General features: G+C 38.3%; 1 protein-coding gene across 3 annotated transcripts in view; it reads left to right on the top strand.

Moving 5' to 3' along the window:
* Positions 1-24,957, top strand: part of PHLDB2 (pleckstrin homology like domain family B member 2) — a gene marked incomplete at both ends in the record, with an annotated part of 112,089 nt that overhangs the window by 58,300 nt on the left and 28,832 nt on the right. The window contains 8 exons of one of the 3 annotated variants that reach the window (XM_079704216.1): positions 6,466-6,594; positions 12,363-12,518; positions 13,474-13,584; positions 15,347-15,436; positions 19,177-19,296; positions 19,985-20,170; positions 22,110-22,250; positions 23,435-23,534. In XM_079704216.1, coding sequence (XP_079560342.1) covers positions 6,466-6,594; positions 12,363-12,518; positions 13,474-13,584; positions 15,347-15,436; positions 19,177-19,296; positions 19,985-20,170; positions 22,110-22,250; positions 23,435-23,534 — 1,033 coding nt within the window. Of the gene's footprint in view, positions 1-6,465; positions 6,595-12,362; positions 12,519-13,473; positions 13,585-15,346; positions 15,437-19,176; positions 19,321-19,984; positions 20,171-22,109; positions 22,251-23,434; positions 23,535-24,957 lie in introns of all 3 variants that reach the window. The other 2 variants (XM_079704218.1, XM_079704217.1) reach the window with 2 other exon arrangements.

The raw sequence follows: 24,957 nt of genomic DNA, 5'->3' as shown, positions 1-24,957 counted from the left end.
TGGCTCCCTGGGCTGACCTTTCACTGTCCTTATGGGGACCACTGTCCAGAACATCAGTGCCCCTGTTTCCATGCGGCTCTGAGCTAAATGCCACCTGCCTGTTGTGTTCTCAGACGGTAGCCACATCACAAATAGAGTCTCTATGAACTTATAAACCCTAAACAAATAGAAGTATCAGACTTGAACATAAACCCAGAGGGGATGTTTATTTGAAGCAGTAAGCGATAATCCATAGTGTTTTCTTAGGGCAAGAGAAAGGAGAGAGACTTGTTAACCTCTGTGCTGGTAGATTGTTTTAGGTTGGTGGGCTTGATGACTGGGGGTGGGGAAGCCACCAGAACCATGAAGCTCAGTTTGGGCAAAAGCTGGAAGCGACTTCCCTCCCCCTGCACTTCCCCTCTCCAAGGCAAAGCCTGATTTGGGGCAACTGCTGAAAAGTATGAAAGTGTTCCTGCATTTGTTTATGTACATTTTCCTTCTGTCTTTGTCTATTTCTGACTACATAAAAAATTCAGAACTAAAAATAGTTTTTCAGTTTCTCTATTTTTGGATTATCTGTCTCATTTCTGCTCCTTAGCATATGACAATGAAAAGTTAGCTGTACTGAAATTAAATTAAATGGTTAAGGAAAGGCTCTGCTTACCTAGTATTGTTGAAGAGTCTTTCCATGATCTAGATGGTGATCACAAAGCTCAAACCATCCTTCTGTTTAAGGATCTGTCCTCACACAGATAGGTTGTGATATTTTGTAGCTATACTGGTCTGCACACTTTTATAGCTAAACACACTTAAAGGTGTGAGCTGAAGTTTAAATCACTCTACGCCATGCAACACGTTCCTGGGTGAAATCTTGAATTAGTTGACTATTTTTCTGTAATAAGCATATAGCTTTGTGTCTTAAGTGGTTAAACTGTATTCTCCATTATTATCTTGCCAGAGTACCTGTTACTTCCTCCCCATCTTTCCTTCAGAGCCAGGGGAAGACAGAGAGCCTGCCCAGAATTCCTCAGCAAAGTGTTAATGCCTCTTGAGTGCAGTCTTTGCCAAGTCACAGGCAGTGTTCAGAAGGGACCCAGCCCTTCCCGTGCCTCTTTCTTACATTTCAAAGTTAGCTCCCTGGTTAGAGGAAGTGGAAATATATCATAGGATTTGGGGATTAAATCAACAGGGTTCCAGATTAGTGTGATTTTTTTTCTGGTGGTTGTTTGATTATGTAAATCCTTAGTGTTCTGATTTTCCAATGTTTTCTACACTAAACATCCATCAACTGTGCAATTAAGATGTCAAAGCCAATGGTAAAAAAAAAAGCCTAGGAAAGTAACATAAAAATGTGCCTCTTTAGAGGCAGGCAGAGAATGGGTTTTCAGCAATAACCATCTGGGGACACAGGTCTGTAATCTTTCCTCTGCAATTCTGAAAAGTTTTGTAGAGGAAAAAAACTTTTTATAAGGTTGGCACCAAAACTTAGTTGGTTTCAAAACCTGACTTGGACTGATATTCACGCTCAATATGAATATTCATAAGTAGCTGCAGAAATAGAAACATGTTTGATTACACGGTTTTGCCCCAGACCTCAGTGGAAATGCCATACAGTATATGCTATATGAACTGTGTTACCTCTATCAAATGCAGAATATTCTGAAATCTAGAATACATCTGGCCTTAAGAATTTCAGATAAGTGATTTTGGGTCTAAAACAATTGCCTAATGTTGAACCTCTGAGGATGCCTGCCTCTCTAACCACCCCGCAGGGCTCAGGAACTGGAAGGAGGGGGCCTCTCAGGGTGTATGGAGAGGACTTTGGATGGGCTACCCTTACAAATGATGGCTTAGGTACTATGAATCTTAACATATCACTGCATCAATTCCAAACTTGACCCAGTGTTTCAATAAACATGGCCTGAGTACCTAGAGGGTGCTGGAGTCTATGCTGAACAGTTTGGAAATTAGAAAGATGAATCTTAATTTTTAAGAAAACCTTTATCAAGCTAATAAGGCTGCCAAATTAGGAAAAAAATATATAGGATGCTTGGTTAAATTTAAATTTCAAATAAAGAGAATAATTTTTTGGTGTAATTATGTCCCATGCATTATTTAAGACATACTTACATTTAAAAAATCATTTGTTGTTCATCTTAAATTCACGTTTAACTGTGTATCCTCTATTTTATCTGGCAACCCTATAAACTAATGAAGTAGGCATCTTTTCAGGGTAACCTTGAACCATCTGCTTACCAAATATTAGTTAAATGTGGTAAAATTATTTTTTTATAGGTATTCAAAAATTTTCTTTGTAGTATTGGAATTCAATTAGAGCCAGCAAGTTAAATTTCAGTTCCTTCCTTCGAGAATACAACTTAGAGAAAATTTATTATTGTCTTTTAACCACGGATCTGGCAAAATAAGTGGTCCTGAGAAAGCCTTAGGTTATTAAGTTTATTCAAGATTATTGGCAATTCTTGTGTACATGTTCAGATTATTTAGGGTAAATTTATAACCACTCCTGATCATTTGTATGATTAGAAGCGAGTCGTTCTACCTCTGAAAGTGAAATGCATCATTCCTCTCTGAAAGCATATTGGATATTGGAATCTCACAGTTCTTTTTTTCTTTTGGTTTACTTGAGGCATTTAATCTAATAGTAAAAATTTTACATTTGAGGTGTTACCTGTAAGAGAAGACTTTTATACTATGAAGGAAAGGTGCTAAGGCCAAATGTCTTCAAGTTTGGGTAGATTTTGTATTAATGTCCTATGTCTTCATGACAAAAATCAAATTGTAATTAATTTTGCCTTTGCCTCTCACATTATTCTGGGTGGCTAAATCAGTGATTCTGACTGCATATGAGAACACCTGGAGAGATTTTTTAAAAACTTGTTCCCTAGCCTTATACCCCCTAGGTTTCTAAGTGAAGGCCTGGGAAATACTATATTTAAAAGCTCACCCAGTTTATTCTAATGTGGTCAGGTCTAAGAACCACTTCATGAGGACAGTGATCAAGTTACCTCGTTTCTCTGTCTCTATTCCCCTTATAAATATTTATTGATTGAATGAATGAACAACTCACCATGGAAGTAGATGTAGGCCCAATTTTATATACTGCTTTTTACTTTCATTTGCTGGTGAAAAATTTACCTTTGGTGCTATATACACTTTAGGAACATCAGTCTTTTCTTTTTTTGGCCACGCTGCATAGTTTGTGGGATCTTAGTTCCCCGACCAGGGATCGAACCCTCCTCAGCAGTGAAAGTGCAGAGTCCTAACCACTGGACCACCAGGGAATTCCCAGGAACATCAGTCTCAAATATGCAAAATAGGCAGAATCTTACAATGAACTTGTGACCCAACTGGATTTTTGCTGGCCCATCAAGAGAGGACAAGTCAATTCGAGAATGATGGAGGTGTCTGTGTTTCTAGGGAAGTCATGTTCTGGTCTTTGTTATAAATACACCCTTTACATCTGGATCTTCCTGGAGTGTTCCGATTCCTTATAATGTTATTCTTTCCACAAAGTTAAATTTGTTAAATGTATTAAAAATGCATTTTCATTCATTTATTTCCTGAAACCAAATTTATGAATCCTAAGAAAAAAATGTGCTCTCTCCCAATTTGATGTTTGGAAAATATTGCTGTGCCTATAGTAGTTAGAATAGGTGACTTTAACTAATTTAAATCTGGGGGGAAGAGAATAACACCCAGTGTTCATATTTTACATGTAAAAAGCTAGAATCCCTGAACGCTGGAATGTCATCTAATTTGTCCAACTATTTTACCTTCGCTGTAGAAGGTGATACTTTCAGCTCTAATTAGCTGCTTGCCTAGAGCTAATTTTTCTTTGAAAACTTCCTGGACAGTAAATAGAAGAGAGGTATATTAATTTCTTTCTGGCTCAGAGGTTGTCTACTTTTGGCTCTTGTAGGAGTGATATCACGTCTGTGGCCCCCTGTGGTGTATGGCCGGGCCCATCTGCCACTAGTCCCTCTTTCATCCTTCCCCTCACTTCCTTTGCCCTAGCTTCGGCCCCACTGAGCTGTCACTCTGAGACCCAGGTAGTGGTCACAGAATTACGGATAAACCACAGAGAAGCTGCAGAAGGTCCTGATGGTGTCTGCTTGCATAATGGTTCTAACTGCCCCCTTGTATGGGATTGCAAAACCTTTTGAGCACCTCAGAAGGAAGGCACTATGTAAACATAAGGTACTTTTTATTAGTTGTTTATTTGTGCTTATTATTAGCAATTTAAAAATTGAGAGCATCAGAGGATTAGTTTGGTTATTGCTTCGGAGTTGAGACCTGTGTTTTAGGCCAGTGCCTTTCCATATTATTAAGTATCGTATCAGTGTTTTTTATAAAATATTATTTTAAATTTTAAGGCTTTGCATCTTTGCTATTTGATTGGAATGAATAGTTTTCTTATTTATTTAGCTTTCTGTTTGAAACTAGAATGGCTGCAAATTCTGGTGATACAACACCTAGAAATAGACCTCTTTGTGGACAAATTTCTTTTGCTGTGTAATAGGGCACTCTTAGATCTTCACACAAGGGAAATAACACATTTTCTTAGCCAAAGACAACAGGTGTTCTGTATTGTTGGTTTTATTAAGGGAAAAAAATGATTAATTTTGAAGCTAAAGATTAAATCTAACTGGCACTAGTATATTCAATTTTACTGTGAGGTAACACTTGAGAATCCTTTATTCTGTGAATGATGCCATCGCTTTTTCTCACTCCTACACAGCAGCTGTGCACAGTGAGCACACTTCACAGTAAAGACTGAGGAAACTTTCTTTCTTTTTTTTTGTTTGGCCACATAGCTTGTGGGATCCTAATTCCCTGACCAGGGATTGAACCTGGGCCTTTGGCAGTGAAAGTGCCAAGCTGTAACCGCTGGACTGCCAGGGAATTCCTTTTTAGGAAACTTTCGTTATCATCTGCTAACTTCTAAGTTGTAGAATCATTTTTAGGTTGATATATGGAGTAGGATTCTCAGTTTTCTCACTTCTAGATGTAATCATTTTGAGAAAGAAGAAGTACTTCTAAATCAAAATATACATTTCTAAAATGCCCTTGACATTTTAAAATGTAAGCCAAAAGTGGAGATTCAAGTGTACTTGTGTAGGTATTGATGTCATATAGTTTTAGACTTAAACTCGAACATCTTTTATAAAGAATCTATGTATATGTTTACACAGGACATCATGAGCATTTGGATGAAGAAATGAGAGTAGTATAAATTTATAGGGCTACTTCAAATCTTCATCCTTGAAAAAATTTTTTCTGTGATATGCTTAGAAGCCAGTTTTATTTCTACCAAATCAATAGTGAACATTAGAAAGTCAGGTGATGGCAAAGATTTTGCTTATTGAAGGGGTCAAAGGGTGGTGGTGCTTCCATTCCACTGAAGTGCTTTAGTTTAGGTTGAGAGTGTTACACAAGGAGAGAATTAGGTCTGAAATTTACTTCAAGGGTTCAGAGTATTGTAAAGGGAACATAAGATGGGAAAACTGGCACTAAACGCATTGAAGTTTTGTTTCTCAGTTTGAGAGGCGGCCTTGGAAGACCGTGTGATACTGTATTATAATATTTGCCTGTTATACCCTGGAGAATATCCAGGGTCACTTTGGAGTGTGTGACTTGGGAGGGATTTAGTGTTATCTTCTCCTTTCTTCTATTCTCTGACCCTTTCTTTTTTTCCATGGTCCATGTTTCAATTATTTTTTATGCCAGTCATTGTAGGAAAGTCCTTATCTCCACAGTACATGTCACACCTTTGGTGCATCTGAGCTGTCTAACATGCCTTCCTCTTGCTGCTTTGTCAGTCTTGCATTTTTACTAGCTCTCTCAGTGTCTGAATTAGACGCTCTCCCGGGCAGTAGATTTTCTAATTGCTTAAGCTCTGAAGTTTGCCAAAGAGCTAGAACTGTTCCACGTGACCAGGGTATCAACGTGTGCACCTAACGTGCCTCTAACCTGAAAACAAAATTTCAATAATTGCCAAAGCTTGCTTAACACCTGCCTTCAGCAAACTGGACTCTGACGGTGCTTGAGGTAAATGCCCGCTATCCTCTGTCTGGTTCCCTGCCGAGTGACTCTTTGCAGGGCTATCTTAGGAACTCAGTTGGCATTTCTTCTGTTCTTTGTTGACCATTGACCAATATGACCGTTGCTTCCCCTGCTTTTGTAACGTGGTGGCAGGAAGGAAGGGAGGAAGGACGGACAGGGGTCGTTGCCAATACCCGATGGAGTGGACTGGGTTTGGAGAATGTAGAAACGGGGCCCCTGGTCCTTACTTCCACTTATACCCCCTTATCCTAGTCACTAACAAGATACGTTTCTACATTCATAGGATGTCTGGAGTTTGTGTGTGTTTGCTTGTTTGTGTTATCCTTGGGAAATGTTCACTAACGACTGCTGGGGGTGTGAAGGTAATTTCTATTCTTCTATTTTCTGATTTCTGAACTTCAGGAGAAGGTAAAGCTTGATGCTGAAAGGGAAAAACTAGAGAGGCTTCAGGAGCTTTACTCCGAGCAGAAGACCCAGCTGGACAATTGTCCTGAGTCCATGAGGGAACAGTTGCAACAACAACTGAAGAGGGTCAGTAGCAAACAGGAATGTGCTAGTTGTTTTTTTTGTTTTTTTGTTTTTTTCAATTAAATTCCACTTACCTATGACTTCCTCCTTCACATAGCATAAATTTGCAGAAATTCTGGTCATTAGATACGTTTTAAATAGAAATATGCATGCTGACCGTATATATTCCATGCTAATCAGTTGAAAAATTCCTTGTTGGAATCCTTTGCTTCATTAATAATGCAAAAACATTTCCCAAGTCCTTTTCTGTAACAAAAGAGAGCTATTACTGACATGTAACCAACAAGACTGTAGCGTTTAAATCAGCTGAAGTCTTTCCCTGCATTCTGTTCTCTGCTGCATCTTGAGTCCTGTTTGCCCTCGAATGTTTCTTTTTTTTCCTCCTCTCAATTTTATACTCCTGTCCACAAATTTTTCTATTCTCTGATTTGCTCCCCACCACCACTCATCATTTTGTTTTTCTTTTCCTTTCTTCTTCTTAGTGACCTTGAACTCATTAGCACGATCACAACAAACAAGACCCAAGATGCAGGGCATTCAACATTTTCTCATACAAGCTTCATATTTTTTAAAACTTCATGAAGCATAGATCTTCTAGTTGAACTTTATCAGATTATTCTTCGATCTTTAATGTTGGCAGTGTTGAAACGACCTCGATATTTATCTTCCTAGGTGGATAGTTTTGCAGACACTAGCAAGGCCACTTGATATTTCATAGCTGCTTGACAGCTGCGTTATTTGCTCTAAACAGCAGCCCAAATAGACTGTGACTCTGGAGAGGCAGTCATTAACAGTCTTGGACCTCTAAAGGAGCCTAATAGTAATTAGTCCTAAGTCAATAGCAACTTATGATTCCACATGAGTAGGAAAGAAGACTACTTTTATTCATATTGCTATGTTTGTACCTTCTTGGGCAACTGGGAAAAAGTCAGTTAAGATAGCACACCCCTGAAAATGTTTAAGATGACCTTGAATACAAATATGTTTGATATCTCTGAGTATCACTAGGTTATGAAAAATTACAGTTGAAACTTTTCAATGCATTGTACAGGTTGAATAAAGAATACCCAGTACAGACAGGTGAAACTACAGTGTAACGGTTCTAATATTTTTAATTTTTTACAATGTGGATCAAAAAATGTTTCTTCCCCTTTACTCATTTTATTGTGTACAGCTTAATTTGCTATAAGAAGATAAAACTTCCTGTCCCTCAGTGTCCCAAGGCTCTGAAAGCCTTATGATAAAAAATGATTGGAAAAAGAATAGTATTTGTAAAATTATTTTAGCTTGTAATTTTTTTGTGTTTATGCCAGTTCACAAAAGAGATTGGGAAACTGATTTTTTTATATTTGTTTACTGTTTTTCAACTTTCCTTATTGCTAAAGATTTTACACAGTCACCATAATGCTTTATGTAGAGTCAGAAGCATGGTTATATATTTTGTTCTTCCCTTCCTTTAGTTATCCAGTTATTGTTTCTATTCTTCATAAATATTGCTTCAAATAAAAACTGATAGATTCTATTAATAACCTGGAGTCAGCATGATATGAATAATTACTTATTTTGTAATTTTGTAATTAAGTAATTACAATTGGAATTACAATTGTAATTTTGTAATTAAGTAGTTACAAATTACTTAATTTGCTTAATCTGTTAGATTCTATAGGATAACTCATAAATTTGTATATGTCCCAAGGATTTTGACTACAAATGAGGAAGGGAAATGATACAGACAGCCTATTCCACTAACTGAAGGCAAAGACTCCTTCCTCTTCCTTTCCAAGCAGAGTGCAAAATTCTTATCATAAAACCCCTTTCCTTAGGAGAGAAAACTGGTTCGTGCTAGCTTCTGTTCACCTGATATGAAAAGAACTACTAATTAATTCTGTTTTCCAGGGAAGGATGATGACCAAAATAACTCTCCACCAGTCCTTTGGCTTAATCAGTAAAAAGTTCACTTATTTCATGAGAAGTCCATTCATACTGGAACTTCCTGTCTTATCACAACTCATTTCCCTTCAGACTTAGAACACTCCAGAATAGCACTTCATTACAAAGCTTTCCCCAAGGCATTTAAGCTAGATTCAATAAAGTTGATTTTATTACAAGTAACTTCATTAGGCAGCAAGTCAGACAAAATAGAAAATAAATGAATAGGAAGAAAATCATTTTCTTAAACTGTATGCTGTCTCAAATACTTAAGCCGAAATTGTAGAATGATTTTGTGCATGCAGCACTCTGGATTTATGACTGGGCTTCTGACCCCTAAATCATTGCTTTAAAGCAGAATACAGTTTTCATCCGATGTTGATTTCATGGCCCATGGTTTAATGTAGTTGATAACGGGCTCACCGATCGAACTGTTTCCTGGGATACAAGTAGTGTGAGAAAAAAACTCTGAAGAAAATTGAGCCTTTCATCTGCTGGAGAGGACTGGCTAGGATAGTATTGTTGTGTTTTGGTATTTACTCAGCTGAAAGGTTGATTTCAGTCTCTGATTTTTAAACAATTCTGTTCAGTAATATCTACAGTTAGGAGCCTTTTTTTTTTTTTCTCACTAGCTCTACTATGAGTTTATCCTTTAATCTTGGACAAGTCATTCAATCTCTGTGGGCCTCAATATCCTCATGTATAAAATGAGAAGATCGTACTACATGATTTCCATTGTCTTTTTCCAAATTCCAAAAGTGTGCAAAAAAGTGTTTGACTGTAGCACATAAGATGGAGAAATAGTAACAAACCCTGAGCTCCATTTAAATTTGCTTTCAAAATTGACCTTGAGCTGTCATAAGATTATTCCTGTAATCTCTCCTGGCCATTCCACGTCTAGTCTCTTCTTTCTGTTCCTCTACTAGGCAAAGAAAACATAAAGTTGTACATGTAAACTTCTGCCATATACATTCTCAAAAGTTATTGGAAGGAAAAAAGGAATTCCCTTGAATTTTCTTTAGCACAGCTGTCTTATTTCCTTTCACGCCTGGCCTTTGAACTTGCCAGCCAGTAGAGATTTGTCATGTACTTTTAGTGGAGAAGTTTAGTTAAAATTTTCACTCAACTAGCCATACACTTGACTTTGAGCTTCCTGTATATATTATTCTGTGCTCAATTAAACTATTCCTGCCCCCAAATTCCATCTCTTGAATTCTTATTCTTATCTAAAATCTTGTAAAAGTTTTTTTCCCCTCCCAAGTTGTTTTTCTTTCCCAGTGTAAGTTTATATACACACGTTTTAATGGTTTAGATAACTTGATCAGATGATTACACCAGAGGAATCTGAGTGCTGAGCTAAGCTTTAATTTTCAACTTTCCTGCCTAGTGTGCTATTATTTTCATGTAGTGGTTTAAATATTTACTACAAATAAATTAATGGCTCTGTGACCTTCATGTGGTTAAAATAGCATATGTTGCACATTAACCAGATGTGGAGTAAGCGACTGACTATTACAGTGTGTATATTGTGAGCCATATGCCCACTTTGAATGAAGATTCTTTATAAACTAAAAAAAAAAAAAAAAAAGCCTATTAAAATTTTTATCTCAATAAGCTTTAGCTGCAAACAAAGTGTAATTGAAAAACCTTAAAAACTTGAGTATGGAGGCCTGTATGAATAAACATATCACTGATGTTTTAAGACTACAGATATTTTGTTTCAAGACATAACACTAGTGTTATGTCTCAGTTCCTTTAGCAGTGACTAGATTTGGTCCACATTCATTAATTCCTGTGAAGTTATAAGCATGAAATGTCTGATAAACTTGAAATGTCACCCAGTTACTTGAAACCAAGACCACTTTACATTTGGCCAATTAAAATATAAAGAAGCTTTAAGAAATGCTGAATATGTTTTTCAAATTGTTTTTCCTGTTCTTAGGCTTTGAGAATACACTGTCTGTGTTGACATAATAATCTTGTTGCTATAGTGTTGGTTGTAATTTCATGGTAGCACATAGTTCTTCCATGAATCATCCCCAGAATAAACTCATTCCTGAAGATAGAAAAATATTCCATTTGATTAGAAGACATATATAAGTTTATCACTTATATAAAAACCAGGGGAAGGGGTGGTGTGTTTAAATACTGATATAGATCTAATTTATCATATATTTATTTATCCAACTCTTTTTAATGTGTCGATTGAAAAAAATGCCCTGGCACTTTTACCCATGGAGCGCTATGAGCCATGTAGCCTAGCTGCCTTTTTCTTTTTTGGTCATTAATTATTTATAAATTATATTTTAAAAAAAATCTTCTATACATACCACATTTACAGTTCTGTCAAAGGCTCCCAAAATAAGGTGGGTTTGTGTGTGTGTGTGTGGTTTTGTTTTTTTGTTTTTTAAGTAGATGGGAGAACAACTCATACAACATGCAGCAGTCTCTGCTCAGATACAGATTCACTCCTGTCTTCAGACATCTCATCGGTTGGAGAATGCCTCTTCTAGACTATCTGACTTCTGTGATTTCTGTTTGTTCTTAAATGTCCTAAAGATTATTCCTAGAATAATCTTAACCTTTCAGTTAACCTTTCGAGTGCTTAACCTTTCGAGTCATTCTTTGTGCTTGATGAATGCTGGGGTTTCTACTGTTTCTAATAAAAAGGTTTGTAAACAATTTTAAGGGATTCACAGAAGCCCAGTTTAAGAACTCCAATCTTCAAATGTTTTTGGTGACTTCTCCCTTCATTAAAATTATTTGAGCATGCGTGCCTACGTATACATACATATAGGTCACATTATATTATAAATGTATATATTATATGTATTGCATATATGCTCAAAATATATATATTCTTTTAAAATAATGTACATATACTACTCTACTTGAAAGTACATTAGAGAACATTTATTGAGAATTTGTAAAAGGAGGAAAAACTAAAAAAAATATAAAGAAGCTCTAATATTCCTTCCTCACATCCCAGTGCCTTGTGTGGTATGCCATTTGGGGTACATATATTCCTCTTAGAGACCTCTGATCTGTTATGTATGCCAACTTTTTTTTTTTTTTTTTTTTTTGCGGTACGCGGGCCTCTCACTGTTGTGGCCTCCCTCGTTGCGGAGCACAGGCTCCGAACGCGCAGGCTCAGCGGCCATGGCTCACGGGCCCAGCCGCACCGCGGCATGTGGGATCCTCCCGGACCGGGGCACGAACCCGTGTCCCCTGCATCGGCAGGCAGACTCTCAACCACTGCGCCACCAGGGAAGCTCGTGTATGCCAACTTTTGAATTTTTTTTTTTTTATAGTCAACAACTTTGGAATATTGAATTTAATCTTTATACTGAAGTCTCATTTCATTTGAAAATTTGTGGAAAACAGGAATTTTTCTCAAGAGATTATGTCACACCTTTGGTCTGCAGATAATGTTTAGGTTATTTATTGAATTCTTTTTATATTTCATGATCCATTTTAAAGCCACCTGGTAGATTTAAAGCAAGAATTCCTGCAACCACAGAGCAGTCTAAAACCAATGGTGAATAAAAATTTAAAAAAAGAAAGAAAAGAAAAGCAGTAAAAAAATTAAAAATAAATAAATAAATAAAACCAATGGTGAAAGAGATGCTGCCCTCCCACCCCTATCCCAGTCCCTTTCAATTTCATCCTAAAGTCACTGCTCTGGGGTTTAACTCCAGAGAGAAGATTATCATGTTCTAACCCTGGTCCGTGTTGTAACTGGAAAGATATTTTGGTCTTTTTGCTTTTAATAATTTTTTCTTCACATTAAGAACGCTGCAGCTATTCTGGTGTGTCTTGTTTTCATTCCCTTTTCTCCAAAGGATGCTGATCTGTTGGATGTGGAGAGCAAACACTTTGAAGACCTGGAATTCCAGCAGCTTGAGCATGAGAGCCGTCTAGATGAGGAAAAGGAGAACCTGACCCAGCAGCTCCTGCGTGAAGTGGCTGAATATCAACGGAACATTGTTGCTAGAAAGGTACTTTTGCCAGGTGTTGTTCAATGTGAAAAGTCAAAATATACCCCTTGCTATGTGACAATAATGATTATTAATATAGCTATAGCGTGTGTCCATCCGTCTGTATATCTGTTATATCTGAATATCTTTGTGTGTTTAAGCACGTGTCACATTTGGCAGATTATGGAGCCTGCCATTTACATGCCAAATGGTGCCCCCAACTAGATAAACTGAGACTTGTTATAGTCATTGTTGCTTGATGCTGTAGATGCATTTATGAATATAAATGTGAAAACCAAGGTAGAGAAAATCAGAAATCTAGATATTTGTTTTAAATTACTTGCTTTTGCAATCATAGTAAGTGGATTTAGAATAATTCTACGAACAGTCTCTTTTAGAATTCCTCTGTTCCCATTGCCCAGTAGTTCTCAAAGATGGCTGATAGTTTACTACTACTAGAAGCAGCCTCGTGGAATTCTATGCAGATGACCGCCTCCCTCCAGCCCTGACCGCCTCCGGATGTCCAGTCCAGAATTCAACTCTCGTTCCAGAATTTAGAATCACACCCCTGTGCTCTGTACTAAACTGATAAAGTTGAGGGAGAGGATGATGGAGAAGGTGACTTCTTAAGCTTTTGGTTTAAATAAGAAATTCCATTGTTTTTTCTCATGAGGCATCTCCCAAAATGATGCCAAGAATTCATTTATATTCTAACACAAGATTTCCTGTTGACTTCCAGGTTCTTGAAATAGATTTTGAATCACTTGGCCTTAGGTAAAGAAAAGCCTTGAGCTTGTCAGTTCAAAGAAACTGCTCATTGTCTCTGGGTAATAATCACTGCCTACCTACCATCAATGAAATGTAGTCACTGTGCTTCAGGTTATAACACTTTTTCTCCCTTTCCCAGGACAGACTGGAAAACCCTTGAATGTCTAATGTACATCTCTATGGTCGTTTTGTTTTTTTTTTCCTCCAGGAAAAAATTTCTGCATTGAAAAAGCAAGCTAATCACATTGTCCAGCAGGCTCAGAGAGAACAAGATCATTTTGTGAAAGAAAAGAATAACTTAATAGTGATGTTACAGAGAGTAAGTATTTCCTTTTCAGCACTGGTTGCAGTAAAACACAGGTTCCAACTCAGGGAAAGTTGCTTCCATCAAAGTAAGTACCTTTTAATAAAGAATAGTGAATTATAATTTGAGGAAGAATTTTCTATATACATTTTTATTTAATCCTCCACATTAATGAGCTGATGCTCTGAATGATTAACTATAATGCAGAAAATAAACAAAGACATTTTATTCATGCTTTTTCCACAGTGTTAAAATCCAAACTATGAAAAATCTGTATGTTTTCTGATTTTCTTCTTTTAAAAAACATCATATTTTTCCTCAAATAGGTAAAACATATTCTGCTCTTTTTACTACTCTCAAACATTTTGCCTCAGTTGCTCTGGTGTTTTGAACTCCAATTATTTGCGTGTAGGTCTTCCTGGCAAAGGCCCAATAAAAATCCCAACAGATTTTTTTGTAGAAATTGACAAGTTGATGATAAAATTTGCAGTTGATCTTCATTATTCATGGAGCCTGTATTTGTGAATCCATCTGCTCACTAAAATTCATTTGTAACCCTAAAATTAATACTTGTCATGCAGTCATTGATGGACAGGCACAGAGCAGTGAAAATTTTGAGTCACTCAATGGACATGCATGTTCCCAGCTGAGATTGAACAAGGCACTTCTCTGCCTTCTTGTTTCAGTTCTCTTACTGTAAACAAGTGTCCTTTCTGTGGACCGTTTAGTACCATGTTTTCACATTTTTATGCTTTTTGGTGATTTTGCTGTTTAAAGTGGCTTACAAGTGCTGAAGTATTGTCTGGTGTTCCTAACGGCAGGAAGGCTGTGATGTGCCTTATGGTGAAAATACATGAGTTAGATAAACAGCTTTCAGGCATGAATTATGGTGTTGTTGGCTATGAATTTAATGTTAATGTATCAACATTGTATATTAAATAAGATGTCTTTAAAAAGAGACACACATAAAACAAAGTTATGCAGTAATCAGTTGATGAAAATATTGTGACCAGAAACCCAATGGTTCAATATTCCCTAGTTCACTGTTCATGGAACATTATAGAACACAACTACTGCAGATAATGAGAATCGACTGCATATGAAAATGTAAAGGGCATAGAAGAGCTGAAACAACTTTGAATAAGAAGAATAAAGTTGGAGGATTTATACTATTTGACTTCAAGTTTTACTATAATGCCATAGTATTTAAGAGCGTGTGGTACTGGCATACAAATAGACATATAGATCAAAGGAATGGAACAGAGTCCAGAAATAGACCCACACATATACTGTCTATTGATTCTTGACAAAGGTTCTAAGACAATCCAGTAGGGAAAGGAAAGTCCAGCATGTGGTCCTGGATCAACTAGGTAAACATGGAAAAAAATGAATCTCAATACCATTCATCCTCACACCATGCATATAAATTAATTTGAGACAGATTATAGACCTAAACATAAAAATTAAGGTGAAAAATTTTCTAGAAAATACAGGTGTGCAAGTACACCTTCATGGCCTTGGAGAAAGCAAAGATTTCTTAAAGAGGAAATGACAGAAGGCTTGTATCCAGAATATATTAAAAACTCCTACAAACTCAAAAATAGTAGATAAACAACCAATAAATAAATTTTTAAAAAACAGACAAAAGACTGGAATTGAAACACTTCACAAGAGAAGTTATGTGAAAAGTCAATAAGTCCCATGAAAGAATACTCAGTCGTTAGTCATCAGGGAAATACAAGGTTGACTCAGTTTAATAGATTTTGTGTTCCTTCAGGAAAAGGAAAATCTTTGTAATTTGGAAAAGAAATACTCCAGCCTCTCTGGGGGCAAAGGGTTTCCTGTCAACCCCAATACTCTAAAAGAGGTAAGCTGTAATTTTTCTTGTCTACTTATATCACCTTAGAACTCAGGAGATGTGCCTCAGTTTTAAGCGATTAGCTGACTAGGAAAAACACTAACTGAAGTGACTTATGAAAGCACTCAATGCTTTGATGGTTTTCCTGCCTTTTGTTATTTGTGCTTTGAGAATTTCAGGGATTATCTTTGTGTCTAATGCAGATTCACTCTGTGTGTGTGTATGTGTGTGTGTGTGTGTGTGTGTATACTTTGCTTAACAGTGACATTGTGGGTTAACTTGAAGTTTCAAAAAATTTAGGATCCAGACCAAAGCTAGTCTTAAATTCTCTTCTTTCCTTCCTCCATTTTCCTGTCTCAGCTTCTCCTCTTTCCTACTATCTTCTCTTTCTCCTGTCTTCTAGAACATGAAAATGCCCCCAAACATCTCTATCTCCTTTTTCCCCCCATGTTGTCTATGCTAATTTTGCCCCTAAATTGGAAAATCCTATTTACATTAAGTTGTACACTCTCTTTATCCCAAACATCCATCTTTTCCCAGGCCCCATCGCAACCCTTTCCCAAATATCTTTTTACAGAGCTACATTGCTATAATGGTTAAATATTTTAACTCTAATTTGGAAAATTAAAACCCTGACTGAGAAAGAAAATAGTTTTATTTTTTTCCAAAAAGCTAAAGAAAAAGCTTGCTTCTGCATAAAATTTTTCATAATAACAAAAAGCCCTTTATTTATAAACTGCTTTAAAAAGACAGCGGAGTTAGGAATTCCTTCATAGAAAGTTGTGTGTGTGTGTGTGTGTGTGTGTGTGTGTGTAGGTGTGTGAGGTAAATGCTCATCACATAATAGGAGTGAATAATATGTCCCTCAGAAGCATTTTTTGAAATGTTTCCAAAAAACTTTTTTAGACCATTCAGTTTCGTAGTTTCTCTCCGTTATGTAGAACACAGTTCCGGCAGATTCACTGCATAAAGAGTGGTTGTGAATGGAGTGTAGTGGAATAAGGTTGTCAGTGAGGTGGGCAGGGGCTGGGTCTTGTGAGCCATGTTAAAGAAATTTGGTTTATTTTATGTGGATGGGAAGCCACTGAGGGATTTTAAGCAGGGAAGTGACATTATTTGAGGTCCATTTGTTAAAGATCACTCTGGGCTGCTCTACTGGATTATAAAGAGGAGATGCTGGGAAACCCATATAGTGGTAATTGCAATAGTATAGGCTGGAGGTGCTGGTGGCTTGGATTTGAACAAATGAAGAGAGATGGAGAAAATTAGCTGGATGCAGAAATACTTCAGAGACAGAGTTGACAGTTCTTGTTGACAGATTGGATGTGGGGATGAAGTAAATTAAGGGTATTGTCAGGAATGCTGCCGTTATTCCAGTTGGAATAATGAGGTTGATGGTGAGTAGCTGTTACTGAGATAGGGAAGACTGGAGAAAGAATAGATTTGAGAGGGAAATGCGGTTTGACTCTGGACATACTGAGTTTGAAGGGCTTGTGGCTTCCAAGTGCATTAGATAAGCTCTAAGGTCACTTCACCTCTTAGAAGAATAAAATCTTTCCCTTTCTATTCAAGAGTTGTTCTTATTCTCTGCAGCCCTCCTGTTGTCAAAATCCAATTTGCCTTTTTGACTGTATTGGTGTGTCTGCAACTCTTGTGTTTGTTGAGTGGCTGTGTGTCCTCCATGTCAAGCAGACTTGGCTCAGAAGATGTTTTGATTTTCTCCTTTCTTCCTTTCTTCCTTCCTTCCTTTCTTCCTTCCTCTCCCTTTGTTTCTCTCTCTCCCACTTTTCTTCTTTCTCTCTCTCACTCTCATTCTGTCTCTTTTTTTAAAGTGTGATGAATTTATATCCAACTCTTTTAAACAAGTACCACTTTTGGAAAAAGACATACATTTTTGAAGCAATTAATTAGGATATATGGTTATGACTCATATAAGGAAGCCAACCTTGGTTTTGAAAGATTCTACTACCAACTTAGCAAAAGAATAACTCAAAGTTGTTACTCTTCACTGTCATTCATTATCAAAGATAAAATAAATTTGACAACCTAGTTGTCAACTTCCTTTCTTCAATTTAATCTTATAAAACTTTACATAGTATCTATTGCCCCTTTCTGAAGTGCAAGACTGAATTCGGTAGCATTTTGCTACCTCCAATTTATAAACAGTCAACTCTGGCTTTCTCCACTTTGTCAGAATTATAAATTCTCAGTGAAAACCTTGCTTGCAGCCTGGAATTTTTGCTTCACCAACATAACAATATCTTTCCTTTCCTGCAGCCACTGTTTGAAATGATTGATAGGCAAATAGAAGAACCCAAGTGTTAAATTTAACTCAATTTACTTTAAAAGAGAGATATTGGGCTTCCCTGGTGGCACAGTGGTTGAGAGTCCGCCTGCCTGTGCAGGGGACACGGGTTCGTGCCCCGGTCTGGGAAGATCCCACATGCCGCGGAGCGGCTGGGCCCGTGAGCCATGGCCGCTGAGCCTGCGCGTCCGGAGCCTGTGCTCCGCAACGGGAGAGGCCACAACAGTGAGAGGCCCGCGTACTGCAAAAAAAAAAAAAGAGAGAGAGAGAGAGATATTAATTTATACCCTTTATTCTTTTTTTATACTGGTTTTTTTTTTTTTTTTTTTTTTTTGCGGTATGCAGGCCTCTCACTGTTGTGGCCTCTCCCGTTGCGGAGCACAGGCTCCGGACGCGCAGGCTCAGCGGCCATGGCTCACGGGCCCAGCCGCTCCGCAGCATGTGGGATCTTCCCGGACTGGGGCATGAACCCGTGTTCCCTGCATCGGCAGGCGGACTCTCAACCAGTGCGCCACCAGGGAAGCCCCATACTGTTTTATTGGTGTGGTGAAAATCATGAATGGTCTGTACAATTACTTTCCATGGTAATTTACAGGTGCCTTTTCTTCAAATGTAAATTCAGGAGTTTTGATTCTCATCAATTTTGATTCATGGGTATTTTCTCTAAGCTGAAGCCAGAACTGAATCATTGAATTTAAAAGTAACTGGAAATTCTCTGTTCTAGGGGTAGAGTTGGGAGTTGGGCAAGCTGCCTTAAATTGAAACATCCTCAAGCTGCAACTTCATCTTAGGGATTTGTGTGTGTGTATGTATGTGCGTGTGTATACGCGTTTCTCTTGCTAAGGAAGGCTCACAAGAGAACAGTGTCCTTTTTATTTTCATTTTGTTGAGACACCTAAAAGCAAGATTCCATTGCGAATAAATTACTGCTTTATAAATGTCTTAGTGCAAAAACCAGTAGCCTTTAGTCTACATTTATTCACTCTCTAATTTGTCAGGAAACAGGAAGAAGAAGGGAAAATCTAAAAATAAAGATTTATGGAAAAGGTTCTTGAAGTAGAGAGTGATTGCACTGTCGATTTTATGTCTCATATTTATTTTTGCTTGTGATGATTTTAAATGCTGTGTAGTGACAACCTATTCAGTCAACAGAATGAATGCTGATATGGATGGATATTTAAATCAAAGGTATTAGGTTATTTATAATAAAGTCATTTTGATTTTATCTGAAAATTTACTTTTAATGTTTGAAATATCATTTTTCAAGATTAAGCACCATAAATCCATTTTAATAGTTGATGATTGCCTTAATGAAACATCTGATAATACCACAGATATCTGGCTGTGATGCTCTAAGCTAACTCCATTGTACTGGAGCATTAATACTCTCGCATGCCTCAGCTCTTGCTTTCCTTGTGTTTAACTTCTGAATTCCTCCTTTTAGGGCTATATCATTGTAAATGAAATTAATGAGCCATGTGGCAATTCCACGAATCTCTCCCCTTCCACTCAGTTCCCTGCTGATGCTGATGCTGTTGCCACTGGGCCTACCACAGCTGTGCTGGTGAGCCAGCCACAAAATAAAGAGGTGTGTTGGCATGCCATTTCATTCATTCACTGCTTTCCTCATGTCAAAAATTAACCCATGGTTAACTGAAAATAAGGGTGTGTGAGACAAATATTTGTTTGGTTGACCAGAGGGCCAGAGTGACGGTGAGATGAAAAAAAACAGACTGATTTGGGGGTAGTGCTGTACCAATGATAATACTAGAAACCATGAAATATATGGTACAGAGTATAGAGTATTAGGAGAAGTAAGTTCAGAACAATGAACTATACATCTATATAAATACACACACACACACATATATATATATATCTCTTAGCACTTTAGCCCAGCCTACTTTTCTTAGAAACCAAAAAGCCTTTCTAAAATTGTTGGTTTGAATCATCTTTCCAGTTTGATTTTGTCTTCTATTTTGTTTTGCAGTATGGATTTCTTTTTAATATTAAGCTGCTTTAAAACATCTGGGGAGGCGTAAATAATAGTAAATTAAAATACCTCTTACGGATCCAAGTTGCCCACAGTGTGGGATCTTAACAAGAGGTTAAATTGAAAGATACTGCCCATCATTTATGCCTTCTTGAGTAACATATAAGAAAACAAAACAATCAGATTATTGATTTCATTTCTTTGTCTTATTCTTTCATTTCATATGGACACATATATATTTTTTCTTTCTCCTGTAAAGCAAAGTGCACCTATCTGTTCTGGATTTATGTTTCCTTCCACCCTTTCTCCTCATCCTATCACTCAACCTCCATCGGCCCCTTGGCCTGAAGTCGTGGCTACATCTGTCGATTCTTTTCCTTTAAATGACACACCACCTCCTCTACCAGCTAAGAAACACAGAAGGCAGCAGCAGCAGGACCAGCAGGTAATTAGGAACTGGTGTTTAGAGTTTCACCTTAACAACAAACTTAACTGATGTGAAATCTTTTCTTCAACTTTTCCAAAGGTATTTTTTAAAAAGATAAGATGCATACTCCTGTTTTTTTGTTTTGTTTTGTTTTGTTTTTGCGGTACGCGGGCCTCTCACTGTTGTGGCCTCTCCCGTTGCGGAGCACAGGCTCCGGATGTGCAGGCTCAGCGGCCATGGCTCACGGGCCCAGCTCTGCAGCATATGGGATCCTCCCGGACCGGGGCACGAACCCGTATCCCCTGCATCGGCAGGCGGACTCTCAACCACTGCGCCACCAGGGAGGCCCTCCTGTTTTTTTTAAGGACATTTATTATGGCCTAAGAGTGTGGGGATTGTTAGAAAGTTTGAGACCTTGATTGTCCTCTCCTGGCTTTTGATATGTTTGAGCTAGTTTCACATCCTCATGCTTCAGTTCCCATTCAACCAAAATATTGCAACTTACTTCAGGTATTTTTCAAAACCATAATAATTATTTCCATAAAATCCATGGTGTAAAAAGTTGCTGTGTCAACACAAAATATTTTCCTCACACATTATTGAAACCATAATAATAGACATCATTCCTCTGCTATGAGCCAAAATTTCCTCAACATTTTACAAATGTCTTATTTCTTCCTTCTAACAATCCCATGGAACTGAGGCTCAGCATTGGTAAGTAGCTTGTCCAGGATAACACCACAAGCAGTGCATTTGGTCCATAGAACAATAGTTTTTTATTGTACTTTTTAAAATAGATAATTTATTATTCCAAAAGTGTTGCTCTCCTTTTGATACATTCCATGCATACTCATGCTTGGGTATTCAAAAAATCTATTTTGAGACTCCTTTCTACTATAATCAAATCCTTATGTGAATTTGGCCCTAGAAGATCCTAAGGAGTCAGTCAATAGACCCACCCCCCCTGCAAAGTAGGTGAGCTCTGGTTTCCTATGCCCAGCCCTTACCTTTCTTACAGCTACCTTTACTATCTATTACCTTTGGTTAAAGGACTATATCTCCTCACTACTTTTAGGTTAATAAATATCTACTATAAACAGATAATTGTAAAGTTAAATTGCAGATATTCTTCATGATTGGCGTGTTTGGAGATTGATAGTAAGTTTGATAACCCAAAGTTGCATTAATTTTTACATATTTCAAAAGCCTGAGTTCAGTATAAAAATGATCAAACCTAAAGAACCTCTAATTAGGAAATAAATTTACTATTGAAGACATTTTGGAGGAGGCCAAGAAAAATTTGGATAAGTTTCGAGTTGGCAAAAATTTTGCCTTAGGAATCTGAAAAAAAAAAATGAAATAGTCAACAGGAGGATTTTTAAATGTGAGGGATTGCTGTAGAGGCTCCTTGGCCAAGATCTTTTTTCAATCTAGAAGGATGCCTTATATGGAAACATTATGTGGATTTGGAGTGTGTTTATGTGATTGAAATATGATTCTAACTTTAAACCCACTTCCCTGTTTATGCTTTCTCTTCATTTCTTCCTTCTCCCTTTTCTTATTCTCCTCACACTGGGATCTGTGCCATCACACAGAACTGTCCAGACAGACAAAGGGAGAAACTGCTTACTTGCTTTGTCCACTGGCTGTTCTGCCATCCACATGGCAACCATCATAATAATTTGTAAGTTGTTCTGAGGCTCCAAGGCAGCAGGCACTACTACAGAAATGACAGGTGGATTTTTCTGAATTTTTCTAGGTTCAGTAATAAATTCTTTGAGTGTCTATGTCCCTTACCAAATGCTAGCCCAATTTTCTTGGTGAATACAAGTCTAATTTTTAAAAATTCTGTGTTAAAATTCCAAAGCTTCTTTGTGAATGCATACCTCTTGATTACTTCAGTGACCTGTTTCAGTTAGTCAAGTGTCGCTATTCTGCTTTACATTTGCATTTAAAGCATTTTAGAAGTCTGGAAGAAAGGAAAAAACAGCACCAAGAAGGCCTCTATCTGAGTGACACTTTGCCTCGAAAGAAAACCACACCTTCCATATCCCCTCATTTCAGCAGTGCTACTATGGGGAGAAGCACCGCCCCAAAGGTAGGACATGGGGAGAACCACGGGCTTCACCTTCAGTGAGTCTTTTTGTCCTTATGTTGACTGACATGCAAAGGCCCCTAAAGAAAATGCTGAATAACATACCATTAAGTTTGCTTGTTGGGCAGACGTCATAACTAAATTGCATTTTCTATCCTATTCAGAGGACATTTGGAATTATACACTCTGGGACCAAAGCACCTGGTCCGGGGTATTTTCTACCACCACACAAGTGGTGAGTAGCCTTCACTTACGTGACACACTCCCATAGCTGTATCCCAGATATGGAAATTGGAGTACATAAGCTCTGGATTCCAGGAATAATAGCAAAAAATATTTATCGAACCATTTCTTGGAGCCTGACACTGGGCTAAGCCTTTGACGTGGATTGTTTCATTGTAAAACCCAACAACACTAGGTAGTAGAGGTACTAATTCGTATCCCCATTGTACACGTGGATAAAACTGAGGTGGAAAGAAGCTAGGTGACTGGTCCACCTGGTCACCTGAAGTTGGTTGGCCCTGAAGCTAGAATGTGGATCCATGTGGTCTGATGCCTGAGTTGCCCTCACGCCCATTCTCCTGCCTTACCGAGGGGCCATGGCAGGAAGAGGGGAAGGGCAAGTGAGAAGAGATTTTGAGACAGACTTTGGAGTCCTTCCCTTGTCCTTAATCACTTTGTTTTCATCTATTTTATAAACTGGTGTTCCAAGGAATTTGCTATTTTGAAAGTGTGCTAAAACCACCGGGATAGTTACTATTAGGTGTCTCCAGTTTTCAGCCCACTCGATCACCTGGAGCAGATGGAAATTGGTGCCCTTGTAACGTGTGTAGATCTCCTCTGTCCTTGTGCATGATGTGCATGCGTTCTTGTCCCTGCATCTGCTCCTCGCGCATGAAGGACTTTGAGTTGTTCTCTAAGGTGGTTTTGGACAGTGTTTTCCCTCTCTGTCTTCACTTTTGGAACTGCTGCCACTGGAGGAATGGCTGTGATGTTGAGACTTCTGTGGAGCTCCCGGGGAGGGACAGCGACTGGCCTTTACCATCTAGCATCAACACACGGGGTGCAAAGACCTACCTTCGCTGCCTTCTGCGCTTAGATAGGAGCTAGGAATCAGCGATGTGACCGTGCCCAGAAGGACCATTGGGCCTGCAGTTTGCCTGAGTTTTTCCTCCTGTTTCTCACAGGGCCACCTGCCCCTGGGACAGAGCAACAGCTGTGGCAGTGTGCTCCCCCACTCGCTGGCAACCATGACCAAAGACTCAGAATCTCGGAGGATGCTCAGAGGTAGGTACCTTTTAAGCCCAGTGTCATGTCCTTTGTCAAGCATTAGAATTCCTCAGGGAGAGGGAGACCAAACAGAGCTGGGGAACGTTAGGGAGGGGATCAACCTAAGTCCTCAGCTTTACTCTTTTTATTTTTTTTAAATTTTATTGAAGCATAGTTGATTTACAATGCTGTGTTAAGTTCTGCTGTACAGCAAAGTGATTCAGTCAACTTTACTCTTAATGTGTCCACTTAGGGGAGGGATATATATATATGTATACTTCCTTATTGTTGTACTGAGATAAGTTTTCCTATATGCACATTTGGCTGGTACATACCCATTGTACTTTATAAATTCAGTAGACTTCTCCAATCAGAAAGGCCCACAGAGAATTACTAACCTTCCCATTTGATTGGGAGAAGGAAAAAAGAGACCCCTGAGAGAGCCAAGGCACTTAACCAAGTCAAATCACTCCCCTGGTTTGTGGCTGAGCCACCCTGTTGAACACGTGCTAAAGACTCATTGAGCTGACACAGAGCACTAGTGGCCCAAGACAGACTTCCCTTAGGCCTTTTAAAGTGGGTTGAGCTTTTTTTTTCTTTTTTTTGTTGCGGTACGCAGACCTCTTACTGTTGTGGCCTCTCCCGTTGCGGAGCACAGGCTCTGGACGCGCAGGCTCAGTGGCCATGGCTCACGGGCCCAGCTGCTCGGCGGCATGTGGGATCTTCCTGGACTGGGGCACGAACCCATGTCCCCTGAATCGGCAGGCAGACTCTCAACCACTGCGCCACCAGGGAAGGCTGGGTTGAGGTTTTATTCTGTGTGGTTGTTAGGTTTCAGGTAGACTTGGACTCTCAGCATGTTCTGTTTCTTTGTAATAATATGTTGCATTTCTAATGGGGTTCTCAAGTAGCCTTTGTGGGGCTAGAAGAAAATACTGTAAGGCAGTTCCAGAGGTGAGCTTGTCGTGCAGGTTAGATTTATTGTGTTAACACGGTAGTTTAGGTCAACTTATATTAGCCCTAACTTTTGAGCAGGCATGGTGCTAGACAGCAAAAATACAAATAAATTACATGATCTTTGCCCTTGAAATGCCTAGAGTCTCATGAGGAAGAGAAAAACAAAACAGATGCTTTCAATAAAATGTGGTAAATGCAGTGATGGATGTATGCCCGGGATGTGAATGGAGATGCTGACAGAGTGATGAGCGTCTGGCCTCTCAATGTGTTCATTAGTGGGATTGAAACCCTTCCCTCTAAGCCAGCTTAGAGGCAATTCTGACTGCTCGGCCTCTTTGCTAATGTCACCAGGGAATAATCACTAGTACCATTAGAAATATGTTTATATATTGGTGTATATATATGCATGTATACATAATGTGTATATGTGTGTGGATAAGTGAGCTATATATATCACTTGAATGAGGATTTCCTATCATTACCA

This window comes from Hyperoodon ampullatus (genome assembly GCF_949752795.1).
Source record: "Hyperoodon ampullatus genome assembly, chromosome: 5".
Lineage (NCBI taxonomy): Eukaryota > Metazoa > Chordata > Mammalia > Artiodactyla > Ziphiidae > Hyperoodon > Hyperoodon ampullatus.
Note: the sequence above shows the minus strand (reverse complement) of the source record. Positions and strands in the feature narration are given on the sequence as shown.